The sequence below is a fragment of the Phoenix dactylifera genome, chromosome 17 (genome assembly GCF_009389715.1).
Source record: "Phoenix dactylifera cultivar Barhee BC4 chromosome 17, palm_55x_up_171113_PBpolish2nd_filt_p, whole genome shotgun sequence".
NCBI classification, from domain to species: domain Eukaryota; kingdom Viridiplantae; phylum Streptophyta; class Magnoliopsida; order Arecales; family Arecaceae; genus Phoenix; species Phoenix dactylifera.
Genome location: NC_052408.1, coordinates 2,235,481 through 2,259,541, shown reverse-complemented (window position 1 = coordinate 2,259,541; position 24,061 = coordinate 2,235,481). Strand labels below are relative to the sequence as shown.

The 24,061-nt window shown below is 36.7% G+C and overlaps 2 protein-coding genes across 13 annotated transcripts in view; one reads left to right on the top strand and one right to left on the bottom strand.

The window, feature by feature from the left end:
- Window positions 1-644: 644 nt before the first annotated feature.
- Window positions 645-12,940, bottom strand: LOC103716369 (uncharacterized protein At1g32220, chloroplastic). Of its 2 annotated transcripts, XM_026808197.2 has the most exons (8): window positions 12,752-12,940; window positions 9,905-9,998; window positions 9,674-9,762; window positions 9,433-9,488; window positions 4,866-5,012; window positions 1,503-1,628; window positions 1,231-1,397; window positions 645-1,149 (listed from the first exon to the last, which is right to left on the bottom strand). In XM_026808197.2, the coding sequence occupies exons 1-8, from the start codon at window positions 12,889-12,891 to the stop codon at window positions 1,117-1,119; spliced, it is 852 nt and encodes a 283-aa protein (XP_026663998.1). In that variant the 5' UTR covers window positions 12,892-12,940; the 3' UTR covers window positions 645-1,116. The 2 variants fall into 2 exon arrangements, with proteins under 2 accessions (XP_026663998.1, XP_008802556.2); XM_008804334.3 differs by having other exon boundaries at window positions 645-1,397; window positions 12,752-12,939.
- A 7,346-nt stretch (window positions 12,941-20,286) lies between these two features.
- The window catches only part of LOC103716370 (tRNA-specific adenosine deaminase TAD2), a 39,215-nt gene continuing 35,440 nt past the window's right edge, over window positions 20,287-24,061 (top strand). For 7 of the 11 annotated variants that reach the window (XR_005506622.1, XR_003387436.2, XR_005506618.1 and 4 more), the window contains exons 1-2: window positions 20,288-20,567; window positions 22,597-22,662. Coding sequence is in view for 1 of the 11 variants with exons in the window: in XM_026808198.2 (XP_026663999.1) it covers window positions 22,597-22,662 (66 nt within the window). In the remaining 10 variants the exon portion in view is untranslated. Of the gene's footprint in view, window positions 20,568-22,592; window positions 22,663-24,061 lie in introns of all 11 variants that reach the window. The other 4 variants (XR_003387437.2, XR_003387438.2, XM_026808198.2 and 1 more) reach the window with 2 other exon arrangements.

Here is a 24,061-nt window from a genome sequence, read left to right as displayed (position 1 = left end):
TTACCATGGTTTGTTTATTTATAACTACAGGTTGAATCAGTATAACAGCAAAACTATATTTACAGTCTTCAAGGACTGATTTGATAAGTGTTCATCAGGACCAAACCAAAGGCTGTAAAGAAGGTGGTCGATTGGTTCCAAGCCAGTTCGGTTAGTTGCTTTGCTCATATTGAGTCAGGATTTAGTATCCCATGCTTGGATTTCCATAGATCAAAGTGTAATTAAATGATAGAAAACCTAACTTTGAGACCTTCACACTTTAAACTTCAGAAATCAAATGCAGCTTCCCTTGGATTTCCTTCAGTTGACAACAGTCTACACAAGGAAATTAGACAAACTTGATACATGAATAGAATTCATCATGAGAAACCGGATTAAAATAAAGAATTCTATTTAAACATGATTGCCATGCGATCAGACTGACATTTTTTATTTATATAAACTGTTTTCTGAAATGCTTTTGGATCGCATAATTTGAATTTTCATACTCAGCATACAAATATATTTCCAACAGTATATGCCAATGGGGCTGCCAACCCCAAATAGTTGGGAAAAGGGTATATGATTGCAATTATATGCCAATGAGATCGAGGTCTGCTAGTTGGCACCCCAGCAAGTGCTCGGAAGGGAATTTCCAAGTTCCATACCAGAATGTAGCACTGCCACTTTATTTCTTTACAAGGAGAAAAAGTCCAAAGATGCATGCATACATATATGCATGCATGCATGTATATGTATACACACATATGCACATCCATATATGTATGTATATGTATATATGTGTATATATTTATATATATGTACCATACAGTAAATTGATGAAAGAAAGTTCAGCAACATATTATTCTGTGAAGTGCTGATGGAGAGGATAGTTGAGCTAGCCTATGTAGAAGGGTAAAATATTTCACCAGAATTTCTTCCCTTTTTGCTCTAAAGAATGCAAGCAATACAACATGGAGGATTGGAATATTTGAAACCTCATCATAAAGATTAAGCTCCCAACTAAAGACTTCAAATTGGTAGTTTGGAGGCAACCTGAGCTTATGACTGATGTGTCAACGAGTTCAAATGCTGAAAATTGATGTCGAGCAGTCACATTGGCTGAGTGCACCAAATTCATGTCCGCACTTTTGCCGCAGCTTCCTTAATCTGTTCAATTGTGAAAATGCCGAAAAAGTCATCATCCATGACTGCGTTGATCACTGCATATGCAACATCATCGACACTCACAGGCCGTGCCAACAGGAGATCAGATGCAGGCAGCGAGCTCAGGGGCTTTGTAAAATTTTCAGTGGCAAGCAGTAGTCTCTCTAATGGTTCACCTATAACATCAAGTGGGATCTCAAAGCCATCTACCTTTCTCTTACCATAGATGAAACCAGGTCTAAACACGACACCTGTTGAAACATGAGGCAATTTCAAACATATTGCTGAGTCCAACATTGATAGGATAGTACCAAGTGGTGACTGCTTGAAGGAGAGGTAAAGCCTTTTTTAAGTACCGGAATTTGGGTATTTGGAGAGGACCTCTGACTCGGCTTTTCTCTTGCCAGTGAAATACCCCGAGGTGAGTAGAAATGACGGAAGATTGTAATCATGTACCGAAATCAGAATGAACTTCGGAACTCCTATTAGGATGAGAACTTGAAGGATTAGCTGAACATGTCTCTCTTTTATTGCAGACAAAATCATTTAAATAATTTGCATTAAACATAAAAGTAGAACAAAATAGCATCATACTTGTACACTTAACTCACTCTCACTCTTCCTCTCTCTGGATGGCAATTAATGATCCAACTCACCAACCCAATCCCCCTTAAGCCGATTGAAATTTAGCATAAACAGGTTAAGTCGTAAATGGGTCGACCCAACCTAACCTATTATTAAACAAGTTGGGTTTAGATTTAGAATCATGACCCATTTAACCCATTTCGATCTATTTAATCCTTGAGTCGACTCATAACCTGACTCGTTTAAGACCCACTTAACCTGTTTAAAATCCATCTAACCTGTTAAAGACCTGCCTAACATATTTAACCTACTTTGATCATTTATTAAACAGGGCATGCGGGTCAGGTTGTGTTGCCTGTTTAATCAAAAGATTGGGTTTGGGTTGACATATATTTGACCACCTGTATCTAACTCGACGCATCTCAACCAACGTAACTGCTACTCTCTCACTTTCTCTAGAGCAAATATGTTTTACAAGGACAAAAGTACTCCTCATGCATATACATTCACACATAATATATGTGTAAAGTAATTACATCTTTTACATACTAGTCACATCCAAGATGAAGCTAATGGACCTAGGATTGCCATGTTTTTTTCCTATTTCTATTTTATTATGTTGCTAATCTTGTTTTACATTATTTCATATTCTCTCTTCTTCTATCTATTACCCTCTCTATCAAGAGAAGAAAATAAAAAGACAGAAGGGAGAAGAGCAGTTAGAAGACACTTTTTATAAGGATAAGATATGAAATTATGGAATCCACCAACTCCACGATCATAGATATCCGATGCTTGTACAAAAAGTTGCACCTTGCAGAAGTTTGCTAGTTTCATGTAGATTGTGGAAGGCCTGGATTGTGCAATCTAACAATTCTTTGAATCTATGGTACATCAAAATCCCTTAGCCAAGACGAACATGCCCTCAAGTTCTAAGATGTTTACTTTGGTTTCCTTTCCAATCTTCATAGTTCCAAGTAGCCAAGTAGGGCTGTCAACGGACCGAACCAAGACAATCATGCCCTCAAGCTTAGATGATAGAATCAAAGGCTAGGCTCGAGCATGGAAACATGAGCTAAATAGTCTTTGGGCTAGTCCCAAGTAGAGAATTTGATACAGATAAGGCCCATTTTGAGCTCGGCGCAATCCAAAAAAAATATCTTGAGCCATGTTGGGCTTGGGCTTGATAACCTAAGGCATAGTCTAGGCTCGGGTGCAAGGCTTCGAGCCTGCATTGGGCCGAGCTCAGCTAGCTCATTGACAGGCCTAGTTCCAAGATACTTTATTTCGTTTTTTTTTTTCATTGTAAGAACCAAGAATTCATTGCCTTAGATTTTTGAAGTTTCATTAGCAAAATAACTTCTTTTTGATGCAATTGTGAGCTTTTGCCCTTCATGTTTTAAAAGGAAATAATTATGTCAAGCATCATGGACGGCATTCAATAGCCATGGTCTGCCTAAACCAAGATGGGTGATAATCATCGGAATGATGTCACGTATTATTTGATCTTTGTACCTATTGTTGATGGAAAGGAGATAATACTTTGATGTTTAATAATGATTTTCACATGATTGTTCATCCAAGCCATTGAACATGGAGATGTTTCTGGCTCTATCACTAAATTGAGATTTTCCACCATATCGCCACCTTGTTCAAAACCATGTTCCTAACAGTTCCATTATTAACAATGATCTTAGATAAATTTCCACTACCATTTTTAAACTCGTGGTTCATCTTTCTTTTAGAATAGGAGTACTCTTAAAAGATTTTGCAAAAAAGAATTTACATCTTTAGAAAGCATACTTGCATCTCTAAAAACAGAATCCACTCTTAAAGATGAATCAAGAGCTTCTAAAGGAAGAACATTCCAACTTTAGAGAAATATCTATATGTCTTTTCGTATTCAAAAGTAGAAGAAATATGAATACAAAACTTGGGGTTTACCTCTAGTTTGAGGAATTCGATGAAATACCGATATGCAGCTTCTTCATGATAATCAACTATAGAAAGTGGAAGTTGAGAAGAAGGATTCAATTATTTAGGAGAAAGTTGACTCTCTAATATTACCATCACCCTTCTGAAATATTCTGCCAATGCTTCATATTTTGCATTCACTGCCTTGATTAGATCCTCCAATTCTGACCCATTATTCAAATAACCCAATAAGAGAGAATGTGGGGTTCCATAGCTTCTCCAAGAGCAGATATAGAAAGGAGAAGAGTTTGAAGAGGGTTCGAAAAGGAGGAAAAACTAGGAAATCCACCCTCAAGAAAATCAGTAACTCATAATTCTCAAAATACCCAAAAACCTTGTTCACAATGCTTCGCAAGCTATATAAAATAGACTCTCATGGCAGCGAATTCTGAAAAATGGCAACTAGTTCTCAGAAGACAACTATTTTATGTGAATGTGGTGTCACATTTGTTGCCTGAGGTAACTATGGAAGAGAGACCTGCCATAATACCTAGGAGGCCAGTTAACCAGTAAGGAATCCCACATTATTGGTTAGCCAACTTAAGTTTATCCAAGGAAATGCCTTCAACAGATCCCCCCCATACATGAAGAGAGCTTAGGAAGAAGGAAGAGGGCAAACTTCGATAGGGATTTTATTCATCTTTTAGGCACAAATATTACTCCAAAAAAACAAACTCGAACACAACGCATAGATAAAACTCCGGCCACACTTCGAGATGGTTTATTTTACAACTTGTGATCATCTCACGTGGCTAGTTATCAGAACTAAGAATTCTTTTATCACCATGAAATGTCACATCACTAGAAATGCAAAGAACAGAAATTATCAGAAAATCTCCTCCTAAGAAAAACATTATATAGCCATAAGTTGCATTCAGCTTTTTATTAAAATGTATTTCCATGACAGGTAAGAGCTAAACCTTCTTCCAATGCCAATGATCACCTTAAATATATCTTAGGCATGTTTTGCTTTTTTTTTCTGTAAATTTCTAATTAACTGGGACTAAAACTTAGCAGCTTTACCTGACTGAAGAAAGGATCTTTCGCTAAATGTAACTACATGCTAACAGCTCACTAATAAAAGGATGATTCATTTTCGAGTCTAAAATGGAGCCAGTGCATTATTTACGAAGATACCAAGCTTGACATAAAGTACTTACCAAAATCTTTTGCGGCACCCACTGCCAAGATATTGGCCTCACCATTTATCTTCTTCATCTGTTCCTCACTTCCAAACCCTCCAAGGGTTGAAACAACTGCTGTTGCCCCAACCAGTACTTCATCCCATCTTGCATAGAAAACATCTCCTGCATAGATTTTAGGCCTGGATTAAATACATTTTATCAAAAAGCTTTCCACACGTACCCAATGGACCCCTAGTTTTAACAAGTCCTTAAAAAGCAAAAGAAAGAAATGATCAACGAGTTTTAGTAGAGAAGCAGCAAACAGAAATAATATAAGAATTCTAATGAGCATTGATCAACGAATTTTAGTAGAGACAAGGAAAATGACAGAGGATAAGATTATAGACATATTCTAATTAGAGAGCTTAAAAGGCATACAAGCCATGGTATGTACTAGAAGGCCAGAGGAAACAAGATCAGTAAAAACTAGGAGCAGATTCAAAATGTCCATAACAAATTTACAGAAGAACTCAAAAGTAGAATTTATGCAAATAATAAAGTTCTTATTAGGATATGGAATGAGAAAACTGATATAGCGAATATATGGCATTCATTGATGGAGAGAGGATCATGTATATTTAAGATACTCTTTTATTAGAGATGGTCTATCATGTACTAAAATTTCAAAGACAACTACATTGTGACAGAAGCATAAAACCTCCACATGTAATTTTGTAATTTACCATCTTCCATGATGGGAAGAAAAGGCACCCTTACTTTGTATTTCAATATAAATTGTGTGGTTGTATATTTCTTTCTGGAACTATGGCTTCATCTATGCACGAAGAGGATTAGAAAATGCAAGCCATTAAAATCCACTCCCATAGAGAGCTGCATAATCAATGTTAGAGGCAAATTATTGCATTATCTTCTTGTATCCAAGTTATTCCAACGGTCAAATAGAGAAGTTCAGCAATAGCAACATTGTGGTTTTTCATAATTTGAAAGTCTACATATGGAAGGACTTCCAGAACTATGAGGGCAATTGTTCTCTTCTATATTCTTCTTGAGGGAATATGGGTTCTATAGTTTTGGTGATATATTCACATTCAGACATGAGAACTCGATCAGTAGGGCTCAGTTAGTTTCCAGGAGAACAAAACGGATTCAAATTAAAAAAAAAAATACATTTATGCCCTAAAACCACCAACATGGCCTACATCATGATGACTTGAATCCAGTTTTCTAGGTTGATTTTCATATAGGTTTCTTAGAGGGAAAAGGTTGTGATTTTACTTGTTCATCTACATGCTATTATGGTTTGTTCCCTTGACCTTAAGTTGATAGACGAGCTTCTATATTTATATTTGCATAAAACAACCTACTCAAAGTTTGTTCCAAAATCACATAGCAAGAGCAACCCAAGCTCTAAATTGAGAGAGCTGGGTGATATGCTTTATAATCATAAAAAAGTCATTGTGGTTTATGCATTTGAAGATAACTTTTATGTTATTTATGTAACATCCTGCAAAGGACCAAAAAGTTTATGCAACTACATAAATATCGTTAGCAGTAAAATTGTTCCATTTGTCATTGGTATCTATATGTTGCACTATGAAGCATGGACAATGATAAAAGATATAAAGATGACACAATGCAGATGCCAGTACAATCATGAAAAAAAAAGGGGGCACAGATATGTCAATGTTATGACCACAGATATTCTAGAGTTTTAGATCTCCCCACTCTCTTGTAGGCTCTCTCTCTCTCTCTCTCTATGTGTGTGTGTGTGTGTGTGAGGGCATATAGGATGATGAAGGCCAAATGAGAGTTCTATTTACCTTAAAAAGGGTTGTGGACATAAAATGTAGTTTGACTTGAACCATACCCCAAAAAAACATGTCCTTGTTGTATCATATGAAAACAAAATAGGAGATACATACTAGCGACAGGTAGATCATTTGAGCTACATCAAAAGTATAATCACTCTCAAGGTTTTAAAACTCAGTTTCAGTTCCAGTTTTAGTCCCCAAGGTAGAGCTTAATTTTGGAGGTTTTGGCGGTTTCAACAGTTTCACTCCAAATTTTGAAATTTCAACCAAAGAGCCAAAAAATCCAAAAATTAAAAAAAATATATGTTGTTATGGGTTATTTAGATTCATAATTTATGTAGCTTGGGTAGTTTTAAGATTTTAAAAATATCATATATCCATTTCCTCCCAAAGCTTTTTTTCTTTTGAAGTTTGCATGTTACGTATGTTCAGGCTAGAATAATATTTTAGTACAAAGTACTCTAAGTCTCAAACAATACCTATATAATCGATTAGAATGGAGACACTACATGCTCTGCCTAGGATCCTTAGTCACTGTTAAAAATAATCCTTTCTTTATGAGTAATCACATCATATCAACAAATAATTATATAAAGCTAGAAAAAGAAAAAAGCAAAAAACAACAAGCGCCCCACCCCTCATGCTCCTTTTTGATGCACTTCCAAGCTTTGTTGCAATGTTTCAAATCTGACCTCACAAACATGTGTTAATGGTTTATGCCTTATAGATAAATGTGTGATTGAACTAGCATATGAAAGGATATACTGATGCTTGAATAATGTTAGTGAATATTATAAAAGAGTAAACAAAAATACTTTTTAAACAATAAAAGGTTTGCCCAGTTTCAGCCAAAATGGACTGAAATCGGCCCAAAACTGGCCTAAATTGATGGAAACTGAAAATTTTAGCCAGTCTCCCATTGGGCTCAGCCAAAATTGTTAGTGCTTCTTGCAAATGGCTCGAGGGTTACAAGCTGCTACGATCGCAAATATGCTGCTACTTGATGAAATTGGGACTATAAAAGGACTAACCTAATTGGTAACCTGCAGCGAGCTGGAGAGACATATTGGTTTTCACATCTTGATTCAATATTGGTGTATTAAACATGTACAATGCAATTTATGCAGTTTTGAAGAATATCATTAACGATAGATCAACATATGTGTAAAGAGAATGTGCAAATGCTGCTTGTGATTTGTAACATTATTCAAGTCAGTCTTCATATTACATCTCATGAGAGAATTCATGGGCACGGATGATCTATGCCAGATCCTTCAGCATCAACCTCAAGAAATTCTCAATATCATGAACTTAATCTTTTTAACACAAAAACTTATTCAAGAGTTCAAAGAAAATGGCTTGAAAAGATAATATCTTTTTAAAGAAGCGTAATATGAATATTCCTGACATGCATGCTCACTATACTGCTCGTCGAGGATGAATGCCGAATCAACATGATGAAATGACTACAGAACATCATTATCAGCTGGATGTATTTGTTGCTAGAGTTGATTCAAAGTTGCAAGAATTAAACAACAAATTTAGTGAGAACACAAAGGAACTTTTAGTCTCAACATGGGATCAGATTTCAAATATGGTTATAAATTGTCTAAAATTCATGATATTTTTAAAATGGTTGAAAATTTTATCAAAATGACTTCATCAAACAAGAGATAAATCATGTAAGATTAAAAGTTAAAGCCCTATGAAAGATATGCCTGAAACTTCAAAATGCATCATCAATTTGTGAACTCTATCATGGAGTGGTGAAGACAAGAAAATCAAAGATCCATCATCACATAAATCATCTGCTTAGACTCATACTGACTTCCACTTTTAACAGCAACTATGGAACAAGCATTCGCAGCCATGAATATCATGAAAATGAAACTTTGAAACAAAATGAAGAGCAAGTTTCTCACAAATTATTTGGTTATTTAGATTGCAAAAAGAAATATTGAAAGGTTTAGTAATATTCAAACATAGATGATTTTTGTTGTACTAAATAACATTGAGCACAACTGTAATAATTTTTTACAGTCTATCCACAAGAATTTGGTTTCTTTTAGAATGTCTTTTTAAGTTATAATAAACGTTTATTGTTGTCTCCTGAAATGAAAAATCCTTGTTCTACCCTTGCATAGTCCTTAAGATCGCCTCCTTATTAAGTATGTTGTTGCAATATATGTCCCCTTCTTTTTCTTCACTACAAATCCTCAGTCGCAAACTTCGACCTCTACAGTTTTGGCATCTGTTTGCTAACATTTCAATGTCCTTAAACTATAATCTTGATAAAAGTATTCATATGCCTATTGTTAAATGCCACATCATATAGCTTTTGTATATTTATTATTTTCCTTGAAATATATTTCCATTTGCAGACTTTTATTGTTTCTAGTCATTATGCCTTAGCTTTATCTTCCTATAGAATTCTTGCCTTGTTCTCCTCCAATGATTTGAACCAACCTATTGTGTTGCTTATCTAATACAAACCAATCTTGCTAAAAAAAATCTGCGTTCATATCTCTCCATGCATGTGCACTTGTTTTAGTTAGTGTGGGCACTCGGGTGCAGTTTCTTTTCAAAAAAAAAAAAAACCTACTTGGCCATAAATTCTTTCCTGCCAATAATAACCGCATATGATTATTACTTTGTTAAAGGAAAATAACTATAGAATGTAAAGTTGTAAACTGTGCATTGAAGAGACCTGTATAAGCACTATAGGCATCAACTGATGCAGACTCAAGCCAGAACTTGGTATAAGATCATACCTGCCATCCATGTGACTTGGTCCGTCCAAGAATCTGAGTAAGAAGGCTTCCCTGACCTGTAATAATTACCTAAACTTTAGTATATAAAAAGTGCCCAGCATAGAAAAAGGAAAAGAGAGGGGGAGAGAGGTTTATATTGTTAAAACAAAAAGCATGAATAGTAACTTCGGATATAATATACCTCAATAGAAAATATAAAATCATAAAAAAGAATACCCTCATGATAAGAAAACTAATGCACCTGCTTAGGCTGACAACCTCGATGCCCTTGGAGACCGCAGCTTTGCAAATAGCAGAACCAACAAAACCACTGCCTCCCAAGACTACAATCTAAGAAAAAAAATATCACATTATTTTATAGCAGTATGGATGTAGATTTACATGTAATGGAGTGAAAATGAGATTATATACATGCATAGTAACACGCATGCATGCATAGATATATGAAATAAAACATGGCTAAAGTACATACCTTTTCAGATTTTACATCTGCCACTACATCTATTGGAACAGAAGAGGAATCTTCCCTGATATCTGGCGCAGCGTAACTACATCTTACACTGATCCTATAAAAGGGGTAATGGATGAGACATGTCACCACATGTATATCTAATTGGCGACCATCATCATTGTTGAAGTTCAAAAATGCTTATGATGAGACAAAACCAAAAAATCTAGAGCTTCTTCAATCATGAGACAGTTAGAGCAACTGAAATTATCCATTCCCTACCTAAAATTAATTTACCAGCAGACCTTTTAATGTTAATCATAACAATTGTAACAACTAAAGGATCTTACTCCAAAGTAGACAACTAAGAAATGTGCAGGTTTAGGTACAATAAGAGATATCTAGAACCATTAAGAGATATCTAGAACCATAAAACTCCAAGAATCATTGTAAACTGCTCAAATTAGTTGAATGAAAGAAGTAACAACCAATCAATTTCTAGGCCTGTATCACATAGTGAATTCAACCTAACCATTAAGAAACGAGAATTACTCTCCAGCAAGTAGTTCACTATCACATTGCAGGGACCAGCCACAAGGCATTGCAGTCTATGCTGAAACTAAGTTTATGACACAGTTACTTCTGCCAAAACTATAACAGAGCGCTTTTCCTTAAAGTAGAGCTTGAACAGCTGTTTAACCTATTACAACAGAAATACAGTTCAAAAGTTCATTTTACACAAAAGCCAATCCTGCTGTTGAAATTTAATGTTCAACGCATCTAGAGAGTTGATAAATATTGTAAAAAAATGATGTGGCACCGTATTTCTATAAAATTGATCAACAAATTGCTAGAACATTGCCTTTCAATGACTATTTCACTTCACCAAGCCATGCTTCAACCAAACTTAACTAGAAGAAATGTCTTGATATCTCAGTTTCTCCACAAACAGGAAGTTTTTTCCTTAAGGATATTTAAACATAAATTAGAGAACAAACTTCTCTTTCCAATTGCACTATTTCTATCCATTCTCATTTGTGAAAGCATGTCTCACACCTCCATTTTTCGATACCCTCATATTGTGCCATGGCCAAGAATCTATTCTATTTTGATGAGCATATTATGGTATATATATTTGTAATGCCTCAACGGTGAAGCCATGTTAAAATCAATACCAAACTCCGGTACCCATCTGCTTCTCTCTCTCACACACACACAATGAGATCACAACCATTTAAGAAATAGCTCATCTTTTTATACAAGCATAGTACTTCTCAACGTCACTTCTTCCTCATGTACAATCATAAACAACCAAGCATTTTATGAAAAATTACAATGATCCATGAAAGGTACCATTACTACGATTCTGTTCTATCTGGATAAAATGACAAAGCTCTATGTGGTAGCCATGAGTCAGCCTAAATTTTCTTTTAGTTTAGGATGGAACACTCAAGTCCAAGCCTATGAAAGCTTGACCCAATACTTAATTGCTAATAGATGATCGCGAAGGGTTACACAACAAAAGCTGCACTCTAATCAAGGATCAAATGGATGCAAGACAAGTGGCATGGATAATATTGCATACTGCATGAACATAAAGGCCAGTAACATGCAGGACTTTTTTTTCGGGTGGCCCATTATTTCTCTTTATCTTAGATGTGGGACTCAGAATGCACTCATACAGATGATATTTTGCCAATCTGAAAATGGACAGGAGATTTTCACTTACAAACTGCACAAATAGAGCCCTAAACCAAGCAACTAGACCATTTACACCTCCTAATCAATTGCTTTATCTTGCTTATTCCCTACCCTTCTAGTTGTAGAATCAGCCAGCTTCCAAAATTGGTTGCAAGATTAACCAATAGCATGATTTTTTATTGCGAAAGCTACTGCTTGGTTTGTCCAGCAGCAATGACAATCAAGGTACGCCATCTTAGTTTAAGCTTCATATTGGTGTCACCAATTACTGTGTCGGTATGCATGGTATAGGAGCCGGTTCAGCGTAGCGAGTATCGATACATCTTTCGTACTATGCATCGGTACCAAACTGGTACAGTACTATACACCCCATACCATCTGGTTCGGTATGGTACGGCGTACCATGATGACAATTGTCTGCAAATTTATTTTTGCACCATCCTTCTATTGCTTCTGTTGTACAATACCCTAAAGCATAGCCCACAGACAGTCAATGCTCCACACCTATATTCATCTGTAACTTTTTCTTTCAAAAACAAGCAGGACGAGCCTCGACCCATTTACCATGCTTGATCCATCTCTCACATTCATACATCATTGTACTCTTCACTATAACAATCACTCCATTCTAGGTGGATGGCATTGAAAATAACTGTACGACATAATCGTTTCGGGCCCTCTGGAACTCCAAAACATATCCGATTATCTATCCCTTTCCACAGGCGGCTTTTTAATCCTACAAGCTATAATTTTCTATCTCTTCCTAGCATAGCTCGTCTCTAGCGTTCAAACTACAAGAACCCTAAACTTCACAGGCATTAAAGGAAGCAAACTCAAAATTTTGATTACGATACATACCACCCGCACAAAAGCAGTGGATTCTTGGTTCTTGAAACCATTCGTGCAGAATTCCAGCATATTAATTCATCAGTCGCGAAAAATAAAATATGAAGCAATTTGGGCATTGAGTCTACTAAAAATTCGAGAAAAAAAAAATCTGATTGTTCTTGAATTCTCATCGATTAACTTTGAGATTAAAAAGTAGGAAACTTGGGACACAAAATCCACGAGTTTGTTCTCGAAAAAATCAACCATAAAACGAGAGGATTGCAGCGTGCGGTCTCAGAGGAGAGGAGAAAAAAAATGAAGGAATTCAAACTAAAATCTAACCTCGTTGAGAGTGGAAACGAAGAACGAGGGAGAGCGCGAGAGATCGGCCGAGGAGTCGACAGGGTGGGGTTCTTCTTGAGGGCGAGCGGAGAAGCGGACACCGGAGAAGCGGAGGACCGGAACCCTGAGGACGCCCACATTTGAGCAGTGGTGGGGGGAGAGAGCTGAGATCGCGGCGTGCTCTTTTCTTTTTCTCTGTGGGTATTCACAAGAAATGTGTGGGCGAAACGGCATGACACGTGGATATGCATCGAGCGGTAATTAAAATTTTCAGATATACCATGGTTGGGGTTTTGGCGTTTTGCGCTCGTATGGGCATATCGGATGGTTTTGGCAACCGTGTTATAACCCTCATAATGGCCATTATTGTAATCATTTTAGCTAACGGTGTAAAAAATATAATAATTATTGTTTTTATTATTTTCTATTATTTCTGTTGTGACATATCATTTAAGATAATAAATAATGATCATTATTTTCTATATTTTTATTATTATTTTATACAATAAACAAGGAGCGTTATTTTCAATTTTGATTTTAAATAATATATGTTTTAAATTCAATTTTTTATCTCAATTTTCTTTTAAAAGTGATTTGTGGTTCAAAATTAATATTATTATTGTACCAGTAAATAGTGAAAGCATATATTATATGTGTACTAGTAGGAAAGAAGTATATCTATTAGAAGATACTTAAATTATGAAAATACATGGCTATTGCCTTTTCTTTTTTTTTTTCCTGGTTCCAGATGAGCCAAGAAACTTAGGATCCTCAAAAAGCTCGGTTGGTCAAGATAAAAGACAGTCCGTCAAGCCTAATCGAGCAAGATTTGAATGCATGCACAGGCATACCATCAACGTTGGGCTAGTTGAAAAGATAGTCAGATAGAAGATAGAGAGTAGCATAGGTGTAGGTGCCTTAACATTCAAAGATTTTTACTATCTTCATACTATTGTTCAAAGAAAATGAAAATGGATGAGGGTATAGTGCTAGACTATGGTAGGGATATAGCGTTAGATTTACAGCTACCTAGCAATCAAAAATTTAAGATGGGATTACAAAAAATTACTTTCTTCGACTAATGTATTATGATAATCTTAATATATTATGATAATCTTAACTACCCATTACCCAAGATTCTTAAGGTTATAATCTTGTTAAACCTAAAGCTTTGATACCATTAAATGTTATGACCTGGATCCGGATCCGTGATACGGTCGTGCCATCGCCGACTATCGCCCATGATAGCACGAAACCTCATACATGAATAATAGGGTAGTTAAACTTGCCAACTTTCATATATAACAGTTATAGTGTAACTTAATAGAAATTTCGAAGTACAGAGCTTCTAAACAGTTTATGTACAAAAATGTATATTTACCCAAAAATGAAAGAAACCCTAATGCATGAGTCTTTTACTGCTATCCCTGGTGGTGATCTGAAAGAAAAATATAAATAAATGGGTATGAGCTACACGGCTCAGTAAGTAATCATGCATAATCTTACTGGATCAAATATAATATTAAGCATTTTAAGCAGAATTTGAGAAGCTAACAAGTACATCATATAATAGTTTTTCATAATAAAATATTCATACTGAGCTGGTAAATCGGTGTATATACCAACATATCTTTTCATGAGAATGCATCGTAAAACTGTATATTGGTATGCCATAGTTTAAAATATACACACTCAGATTTATAACTACGGTCGTACTTAACTCCCACAGCAAGAATCGTATGCTCAGTTATTTTTTCTCACTAGCGAGGGCCATATGCTCAGTTATTCTTACCCACTAGCGGGGGCCATCCATAGCATCTGAGAGCCCATAAATAGTATTATTCACAAATAGTACACATAGATAGAGAGAAAACACATCAACGACAGTTAACATCTGATCTTAGGTTTATACCACAAATATTATATTTAGTGCACTTATAACATCATCATGCATAATGCAAATTGCATGAATAATACTTTAAAACATGATATATACATGATCCATAAAGTAATAAGATTAAGGCAAGTTACTTACTCTTTTTTTTTAATTCGTTCAAAATCCCTTCAAACTTGTTAATCGGCTCTTTGATCACCTATTATGTCAAAAGGGTGGTTATTTAGTAAGTATCCCCTAATTCCATAATTAATCGGTCATTAAGACCCTATTCAGGAGTTTTACTTGAGTCCCTTCCATATTGGGGACTTAGGTTAAAACTTTTCCTTTTTAATTCTTGTTTATAGGGCTTTTGGGTTCAATCCAGAACTAACCCAAGTCTAATTCACCCAATTTTGGAGCCTTCGGGTTCGGTTCAAAAACCAGGCTAGGTTCACATAGGCTGGCTTGGTCTTTAATTATAAAACTAGACCTAGTTCATGATTAGGTCTAGCCTTTTCTGGGTCAAATTAGTTTTCTGATTAAGTCATTAGGCTCAGTCCAAGGTCTAATTGAGCCTATCCTAGGTCTAGGGTCAATTTAAGTTAATTGGCCTGCAGGGACCAATTGAATCCTTTACTTTAAGTTGATTGGGCTTAGCCTAATGGTTGGTCTGAGCCCGCGAGGTCAAATGGGCTTTTGATTTAAAATTGACTAAGTTCGGCCCAATACCAGCTGGCTTAATTAGAGTAGGTCCAGCGTTTGGGCTCGGTTTAAGGCTAGCCCGAGCCCAATAAATTGTTTTAATTTGAATTGGGTTCAGACCCAATTGGACCTGTGCTTAACCCAAATTAGGGCTAGCCTAGTTTAGAACTCAGGTTTACTTGGATTTAGTCGAATCCAATTAACTTTAAAACCCATCATTTTAAAATACTTTGGGCTCGTCCAAACTTAGCCCAATCCGATTGGGCTAGGGTTTAGTCATATTTGGCTAAGCCAATTTATTGTTTATTAAGCCTAACGAGTTTTGGACCCGAACCTGGATCCGACCTGTCAGGCCGAACCCATTAAGGGTCCCATTATTTCTAGAGGCTTCTCGCCTCTTCATCTCCCTTCTCCTCCCTTTCTCCCTCTCATTCGTCTCCACTGGAAACCCTAAACCCTTTCTTCCTTCTTCTTCCACCTTCGGCCGAAACCTCCGGCCTTTTCCCATGCTCCCTCCTCCCTCTCTCTTTGCCCCCCCCCACCTCTTCTCCCTCTTGCCGTGCCACCGTGGGGTTTGAGCCTCCTCCGGAAGATGCTCCCACCTCGGAGCGGCAGAAGGAAGAGGGTAGGGGGCCCTGGACCTCCTCTGAAGTGACACCGGAGGAGTCGAACAGGGTCCTCGAGGTACGAATGAGCCCATGGGAGCTCCCATGAGGCAGCCGACGCTTCCTTAGCCTGTAGCCGCTCTAGCGACTGTGGTCGAGGGGTGTACCTCCCAGGGTAGAATCAGTGGGGTAGGGAGGGGCTAAGCCCCCGTTCGAAGTGATGCCGGAGGGAGGTTTAGTCTCCGGGAGCCTCCCTCTCCTACTTCGGTCATGGCGGAGGATGAAGCTCAAGGTCCAGTAAGTTATATATATATTGTTTATTTTATTCTTTCTTTTCTTTTCTTTCTCTTTTCTTTTTCTTTTCTTCTCCTCCTCCTTCTGTGGTGGCGCCACCACCTCCTCATCGGAGAAGAGGTGGGGCTCGGCCAGATCCTAGTGGCCCTGTGGCCACATTTGGTGCCCTAAGGCAACGGCGGCCAAGCCTGCGGTGCCCTAGGTGCCCGCAGGCCGAGCCTAGTTGGGCTTGGCCCGGATAGCTCACAGAACCTGAGCCGGCCCTAGTTGGGCTCGGCCTAGATAGCTCATAAAACTTGAGCCCACCCTACTTGGGCTCGGCCTAGTTTTGTTACTAGGCCTGGGCCAACCCAGGGCTATATTCAGGGCGGCCCATGGCCTGCCCTTGTGCGCAGGCCTGGCCTGAGGTTAGACTCATTGGCCTACTTTTCTCTGTGTCTGAACTTCTTCCCTCTATTTCACTGTTGAAACAGAGGGGAGAAACATTCTACAGAGGGACTTTCCTTCTCTGTTCAAATCAAATTACCAAATGTGCAAGGTTTTTACCTTGTTTCTATAGTGATCAGCAATCCCTCCTCCCAACTCCTCAGGCTCTAGGGTTCCTTTCCTCTAGCTCCCGGCTCCAAGGTTCAACTCCTTTTCCTTAGTGGTTAAAATGGAAAGTTTAAATAACCTCCCTTAAATAGTGTACTTCGGAGAGGTGGCACCCTCTTTTTCCTTAGTGAATGGAAGGCCTACAGCTGGCTTTTTCCCCATGGCCAGCTGGGCCCATCACTTTAGCTAGGGGCATAAGGTGGCAACCTCTCCTTCTTCATGAATGGGGGTCCAACAACTTGCCTTTTCCTTACTGGCCAGCTGGGGTGCGTCACCTCAACCTGCAGCATGAGGTGGTAGCCCTCAAATGGGCTGCCAACCATGAGCCCAAGTTGGCCCATTTAATGACCTGACCCCATACTCTTATATTGGGCCTGAAAATACTAGGCCAAGTTAGTATTGGGCTTGGATATTACAGTATACACCACTGCGAGTATATGGCTCAGTTTATGATGAAGTTATGCTTCGAAGATTTTCAATGTGCTAATCCAACTTTCTAGATTTCATTGGCTATTCAAAAAAGCATATAAAGTAACATAAAAAGCTCTTTCGAAGATCCTAAGTGGTTAGTTTCATGCGAGTGAGGTATATTTGAAACCAATAAGCTTTTCTTGATTTTGTAAATCCCAGTTTTTTTAAAAAAAATGGGGTGGGGTTGGAATTATTTGTTTGTAAAAGATTAAGATGCCATAGGCATTTTGCTTGTTTGAGGTCTAGTTGAATAATTTTTTTAATATATTTGTTTAATGTATTAGGAGCACAACTAGAAGAGTTGGTGGGTTGGAGGATTTATGTTATGATTCTAATAGTTGTGATCTACCAAGATTTATTGTTGAACTCTTAAATAGTGATAAATGCATAAAAACTAGATAACCTTCATTACAAGAGGTGGACTTTCATGTCATTCAGTAACGATACACACATAGAAAAAAGATTATGATGAAACATAGCATACATATTAACTAGGATCACTTTATAAAGTTGCACTTAAAATTCTACTTTAAATGCCAAATCATATAGTCACAGGAGTTATGCAAACTAGCCATATTTTGCATCATCGGCTTCCTTCCCTTACAGAGTAATAAGATTATACTCCTTATGTTTCCAAGAAATGCATTAAATATATCTTCTAATTTATTCAAGTATTCGTAAAGTGAACTTGGAAAAAGAGGTTGTTTCATTTAAAGAAATTATTGTTTTCTTCTTAAACTTATGAGGATTTTGCTATTAGTTGTGAGTATTGAAATGTGCATTAAAGCTACTAAAGATGTGACAAGAAAGGAGATCTAGCAAATCTAATATAAGAACTGAACTATACAAATAATTATGGACTTACTAGCAACCCTTTTTCTGTTTTGTATCTCTAAGAAAGTTTGAAGAGAAATGCAAGTGCAAATAAGAAAACAAAAGTACTTGTTAAAAACCTACAAATAATTTGGAGGCAATACTCTAAAGAATGAAAATTTTTTCTTTAGACAATTGGTCTGCCAAATCTTTAAAAGCGTAGTCATAACCAATAGCCCCAAACTATATCTTCAATATTTTGGGTTGCCATTCTTGACAACTCATCAACCCAAATGCATGATAACAAGGAGCTAGTCTTCCATTATTTCTAACACATCAGTAAAAGCGATAAGTCAAGTAGAACACCAAACAACATTTAGTGCTTAATGTATCACGCTACAAAAAATAGATAGTTTTTGATGTTTCTCTATCAAAATGCATTAAAATTCTTCAACATATAGCAACAACTATCCTAACTTTAATGAAAACATGGATCAAATTTGCAAATGTCATGACTAATTACCATAAAAATCAATAAGAAGACTATAAAAAGATCAAAACTTCAATGAATAGTAGTATTATCAAATTGATTTTAGACTAATATTTTCTTTATGACCATGAAAATAAATGAATAATTATGGGCCTAGGCTAGACTATTAACATTGTGAGAGAGCTAGGAAGGTCTTCATATTTTCAATACCAGGAGGATGATAGAAAGGATCATAGCTATTATTTGATTTAGGAATAGCCTAGAAGGTAAAAAAATATATTTTGAATGGATCAGCAACTAATGATAATTTAGTGGGGTTATTTGATAGACAAGTTTTGCTAAATCAAGTATGCATAAAACCTAAAAGAGCAGGTCATAAAGAAAACACTCAATTATGTGAAAATTAATGAGTAATAGAATCCGAAAGAAAGAAAAACAAGTCCATGGAGTTAGCCAAAAAAAAAAAAGTAAAAAAAGGAGAGACTTTAATTTATTCATGAATTCATACCAAACTCGACTAAAACACACATAAACATAAGAACAAGGAGAATAGTTGAAAATACTATATAAAACATCAATGTTTAGTAGTTTTAAATTGTGATCCATATAGATTTATATGAAAAATGTCATGCATAAGCAGAAAATAAAGCATAAAATTGCGAGAAAGGTTGACTAATTCTTGTTTTTTGGCCCAAAAAGAATCTAGTATAAACTTAGATTTTTTTAATGATTTGAATATTTTTTTTTACAAATGAGAAAAGAGTATAACTATGATATTTTATTTTTAAAAAAATAAAAAAATCCCGCAATCAATAGTTACAAGTTATGCAAGATTTTTGATAGCAGTCATGCTAAATTGTCAAATTATCGATAGCAAATTAATTGGCTTTTGAGTATGGAGATCTTGACAGAAAGAAAGTGGTGAAAATGGAGAAAAAAAATCCATAAATATATACAAATGAGGCACAATATAAATATTTTAATCACTAAATGAATCACTCCATATTTACAAGTTTCATTGCTAAAGCAAAATTTTTGCAGCAAGCATATCTAGGTAGGTTCCATTTCTATTAATTAACGTGTCCATAGTATATCCTAGCACTTCTCCTAATAGTCACACCCCTACTTAGCTACTAGAGATTTCTAATGCAGGTGGTCAAGTGGATGCCCTTCCTTTTCTCCAAGGAAGAGAGAAAAAAAAAAAAAAGAAGAGAGGGTATGATGACATATTTTTGTATTAAACCCGAATGGTTAAGTTACATATACAATCTTCATAAATATACCTAATCTCCATCAATTTTTAATTTCAAAATATAGATATTCACATTCTTGATTGAAGGCGTGTTTATCAAATTATGTTTAATGGGATCAGAATATCTCAAACTTCATCACTAAAAGAAAGCAAAACAACATCATCGTGTTTGGGCAATGATCTTTCTAGATCCAACAAGAAGTAGGCCAACTTAAACCCAAATTTAACCTCCCGCTAACCACCAGATTCGCCTTCGAACAATCACATATCCAGCTTTTGATGTTTTTAAATGAACAAGAACTAGCAATTCGGAAGAATCTCAACCACATGATTTTGATTGTCGGGTTTAGCAAGAGAGACCCGACGATCGACATCCGATTGATGAGAAAGCCTATTCACCTCCTCGGGTCACCAATTAAACAGCAAAACTTAGTCATGGCATTCTTGTAAATTACACCTTTTAAATAGCCGAAGACCCTTCTCGTCTTCTCCTCGTCTTCGAGAATCAAGATTCAAGATCACCTCCTCTTCCTCTTCTTCTTCTCTAATCGTCGCCGGCAGTTGCCCTCCTCATCGTCTTCCTCTCCCGTCGCAGCCGGAGCAGCACGGCCCTCCTCCTCTTCTTCTACCGTTCTTCTCCCGATCAACCACTGTGCCGCCTTCGTCGCCGCCGTCGTCTCCCCCTCAACCGCAGCCCTCGGCCTGGGAAAGGTGACTAGGTGAGAACCAAGAAACTCCGAATGCTGGTCGGGAAATTGTTCTGTGTTTTTCTCTCCTACCTCCTCTCTCTCTTCCTCCCTTCTTTTTCTTTTCTTCTTTTTTCTTTTCCCCCCCTCCTTTTTCCCTTCCTCAAGGCTTTGACCACCAGATTTATGAAAAGATCACGAAATAGGGAATTAGAGAGAGAGAAAAGGATAAAGGAAGGGCGATGGTGATACAGGGCAGAAATAGAGGGCTTTTGTTTTTGTTTTTGTTTTTTTTAAATATTTTCTGTAATTATCTTGATTGGAAAAATAGTTTTATAAGAAGTTGGAAAGTAAGAATAATAACAAGAGAATGTTGGCGGCAAACCAGATGTTGGTGAGGAGAGGAGGTAATTGGAACGAAGCTCTTTTCCCGTCTCTTCCTCTCCAAAGATCTCTCGCAAGAGAGCAGTTTCTCTCTATCATTAATGGCTGTAATGGTGATGGCGTTGGTTCCGTTAGAAGAGGAGGGGCGTGGAAGTCGGCATCCCTCGTTCCTCGTCCCAAGGAGGAAGGAAATACTATAATCTTGCCCTCCTCAATGGTCTGTGATCCATTGGACTAATCTGGTTGATGAAATTCTTCCTTATATAGATGATCAGATCTTAAAATCCTTTCTACCTTTTAGGATATAGATGCTAGCCACCGCATTACATGGTACATATTTGATATCGCTTGAAACCCCAAGCTATTTATGCGTTGTAAATTATATAATGTTTCTGGAACTTCTTTAATTCTTTCAGAATCCTCTCTGGTTCTTACCAACAAAAAAGAAAGATCCATGATTCTGGTGACACTGAAAGTAGCACTACCATTTCCAGGCCCTGTTGAGCCTTATGTTGCCGTCAAAACAAAATTCTATGCCTTGTAAAGGGCCTGGCCTGAACCCGGCCTGCCCTTGCCCTTGAATAGGTCTAGTCGGTATTGGCTAGGGTTTTTTTTGTGCTCTCACTTGCTCCTCTCTTCTGTCCCAAAACTCTAGCTCTGTCCAATTCAATCTGAAAGGAGCTTTTTGTCGGCCAAAGGGTTTGAGAGGTAATTATATATACATCTTTTTTAATGTTTCCCAAAGAAAACATCTAGCTGGTCCTAACCTAATCCCAATAAAATATAATGTATACAAATTAAGATTTTAGTTTTTGGGAACTTTTTGTTTTTTTTTTTTTGCGATGGAAGTGTTTCCATTTTCTCTTGATCCACGATTGGGATGTTCAGTGGTTCCTAGATGGCTGCTCTCTCTCGCTCTGTTTCTTCATTGAATGCCTTCACCTTTCTTTTGATCATCATTGGTTTTTATGTGTGTATATAAGAGAAGACTGCAGTTCCTTTCACTAGACTAGCTTAGGCTAGGCCTCTGGGCTGGAGCAAACTAAATACTTGACCCAATTTATTTTTGGGCCTGCCTTGGGCTCGAATCATCTTCGATTCTTCTCCTCCACCTATTGGCCATCCAGTACCTACCTTCCCCATCCCACCTCCATGGCACTTCTCTCTTTTACTAGGTTAAATAGATGCCTCCCTGAAAAATAGAAATAGATTTAGAAACAGAATATGTTTTTTTTTTCTCTTCTTCTTGGGGCTAACTTGAGCAATGAAGTTGAGTAATAAGTAAAAAGTTTTCTTTGTAGGGAATTGCACATTTTCTTATGTACTACAACTAATCATCATCTGGCAGGTTGATTTTGATGGTTTAGTGTGTGTAGATTATTTTCTTAAGCTTTGGTTGGTAATGGTTGGATTGATCCTTTGCATAGTTCAAACCTTCAATCATAGTGTACTTAATGACGCTTATAACACTAGTTTTAATTCTATTGCTTTCAACTCAGAGGCAAGTCTGAAGAATAATTTGATTGACTACTTAATATTGATTACTGTACTATTTTCAGCATTCAAAGTAGAGGTCATGGATGTTACATGCCAAAATAGTATAACATTTGAACATGTAGAATCACTTTTTTGTTTAACTTATATGTGCTTGTAACATGACATTTTGATATCTAGTCAGATGGCATTGTCAGTGGGAGCAGATTCACCATCTACATTAAAATTTATGGAGCTTGCCCTAGATCAGGTATGTTAAAATTCATTTTGTAGTTTATAAGCACTTAGAATTAGTTGGTTTTGTTTATAAGCACTTATTCAGTGCATAGATATTTTATCTTCTATCTGTTGGGCTCATGTTTGGTTGTTTTCTTGGCTAGCTCTGTGTATATATCTTAATTAAACAACATAAAAAGATTGTACCTGTTTTTTTCCTTGGTTTGCCAATATGACAGTCTATGAATATTGCTATTTACTCATTGGTACTTTTTGGATGCTCATGGAGAAAAAGAACCTTAATGAATGGTGAAAAGAAAGGAAGAAGGAGAAGTTGGAAGGGAAACTCAGTAATGATGCATCAGTGGTGAAAATATTGAAGGATCATCCACCCCAAATAGGAAGGGGACCTTAGTTATGTATAGAATTTGTCTAAAGGATGAGGCATTCATGGTAGACTTGCCATCTTCTTTGTGTGAGACGGCTTCAAACAAGTGCAATCTCAAAAGTTCATGATGAGATTTGTACTCTTAGCCAACTAAAGTTTGCTTCAACTGTTTATTGTCTATATATTTTTGGTTATTGTAAAATATCATCAGGATTCAAAGTACTGATCTTGTACTTTCTAGTATAAGTCGAAACACCTCTTTATATGCTTGTATGAAGAGTTAAACTTGTTCGAATTTGAGTTATAAATTTTTTTTCAAGATTTTTCTGGATATTTTCTTGCCTCTATTTTTTTCTGAGCAGGCATTCTGATTTTGGAAGCTTCAAAAAATTCTCTCTCTTTTGGTGCTGTATTGGAAAATCTGGGACTTTTCTGTAAATGTGCATGTATGAGACTTCCCTTGAATACCTCTTGGTCGAATTTTGGGCTTTTGGGTCGTGCTATAGACACATGCCTTATTCACCTCACCTTCTTCATAGGAGGAAGCCTCTGACATGTGAGACTTCTCATTTTTCATTTCTCTTTTTGTTGCTCATCCCGCTTACTGATATCTGGAGCTTATGTGGGTGCTTTCAAATGTTGAATCCCAATTAAGATCTTTTTATCTATCTCTCCCTCTCTTTGTTTTTTGTTGGCTTGCTGCATGTCAAGAAGGCTCATGTGAGGATCTTTTTGTCTCTTTTTTTTTCTCTTTTAATATGCTTGCAACATGACGTGTTCTGATATCTTGTTAGATGGCATTATCGGTAGGAATGGATTCACCACTGATGCTTAAATTTATTGAGCATTTTTTAGGGCAAGTATATTAAAGTTCGTTTCATAGATTATAAGCGCTTAGAACCAGTTTTTTTTTTTTTGTTTTAATGCCATTTATGCGATGCAGTATGGACCTTTTGTTTAGTGTATAGGCATTTTGTATTTTGTATTATAGGCTTGTGTTCAGCTATTTTGTGTTCTTGAAAGAATGGTTCACTATATCGAATCA

Coding starts and splice junctions, on each gene's coding strand:
- LOC103716369 (XM_008804334.3), bottom strand. CDS start 12,891: ATGTGGGCGTCCTCAGGGTTCCGGTCCTCCGCTTCTCCGGTGTCCGCT. Junction 9,763..9,904: donor CAGATGTAAAATCTGAAAAG/GTATGTACTTTA, acceptor TTTTTTTCTTAG/ATTGTAGTCTTGGGAGGCAG. Junction 9,489..9,673: donor GAGGTTGTCAGCCTAAGCAG/GTGCATTAGTTT, acceptor TAATTATTACAG/GTCAGGGAAGCCTTCTTACT.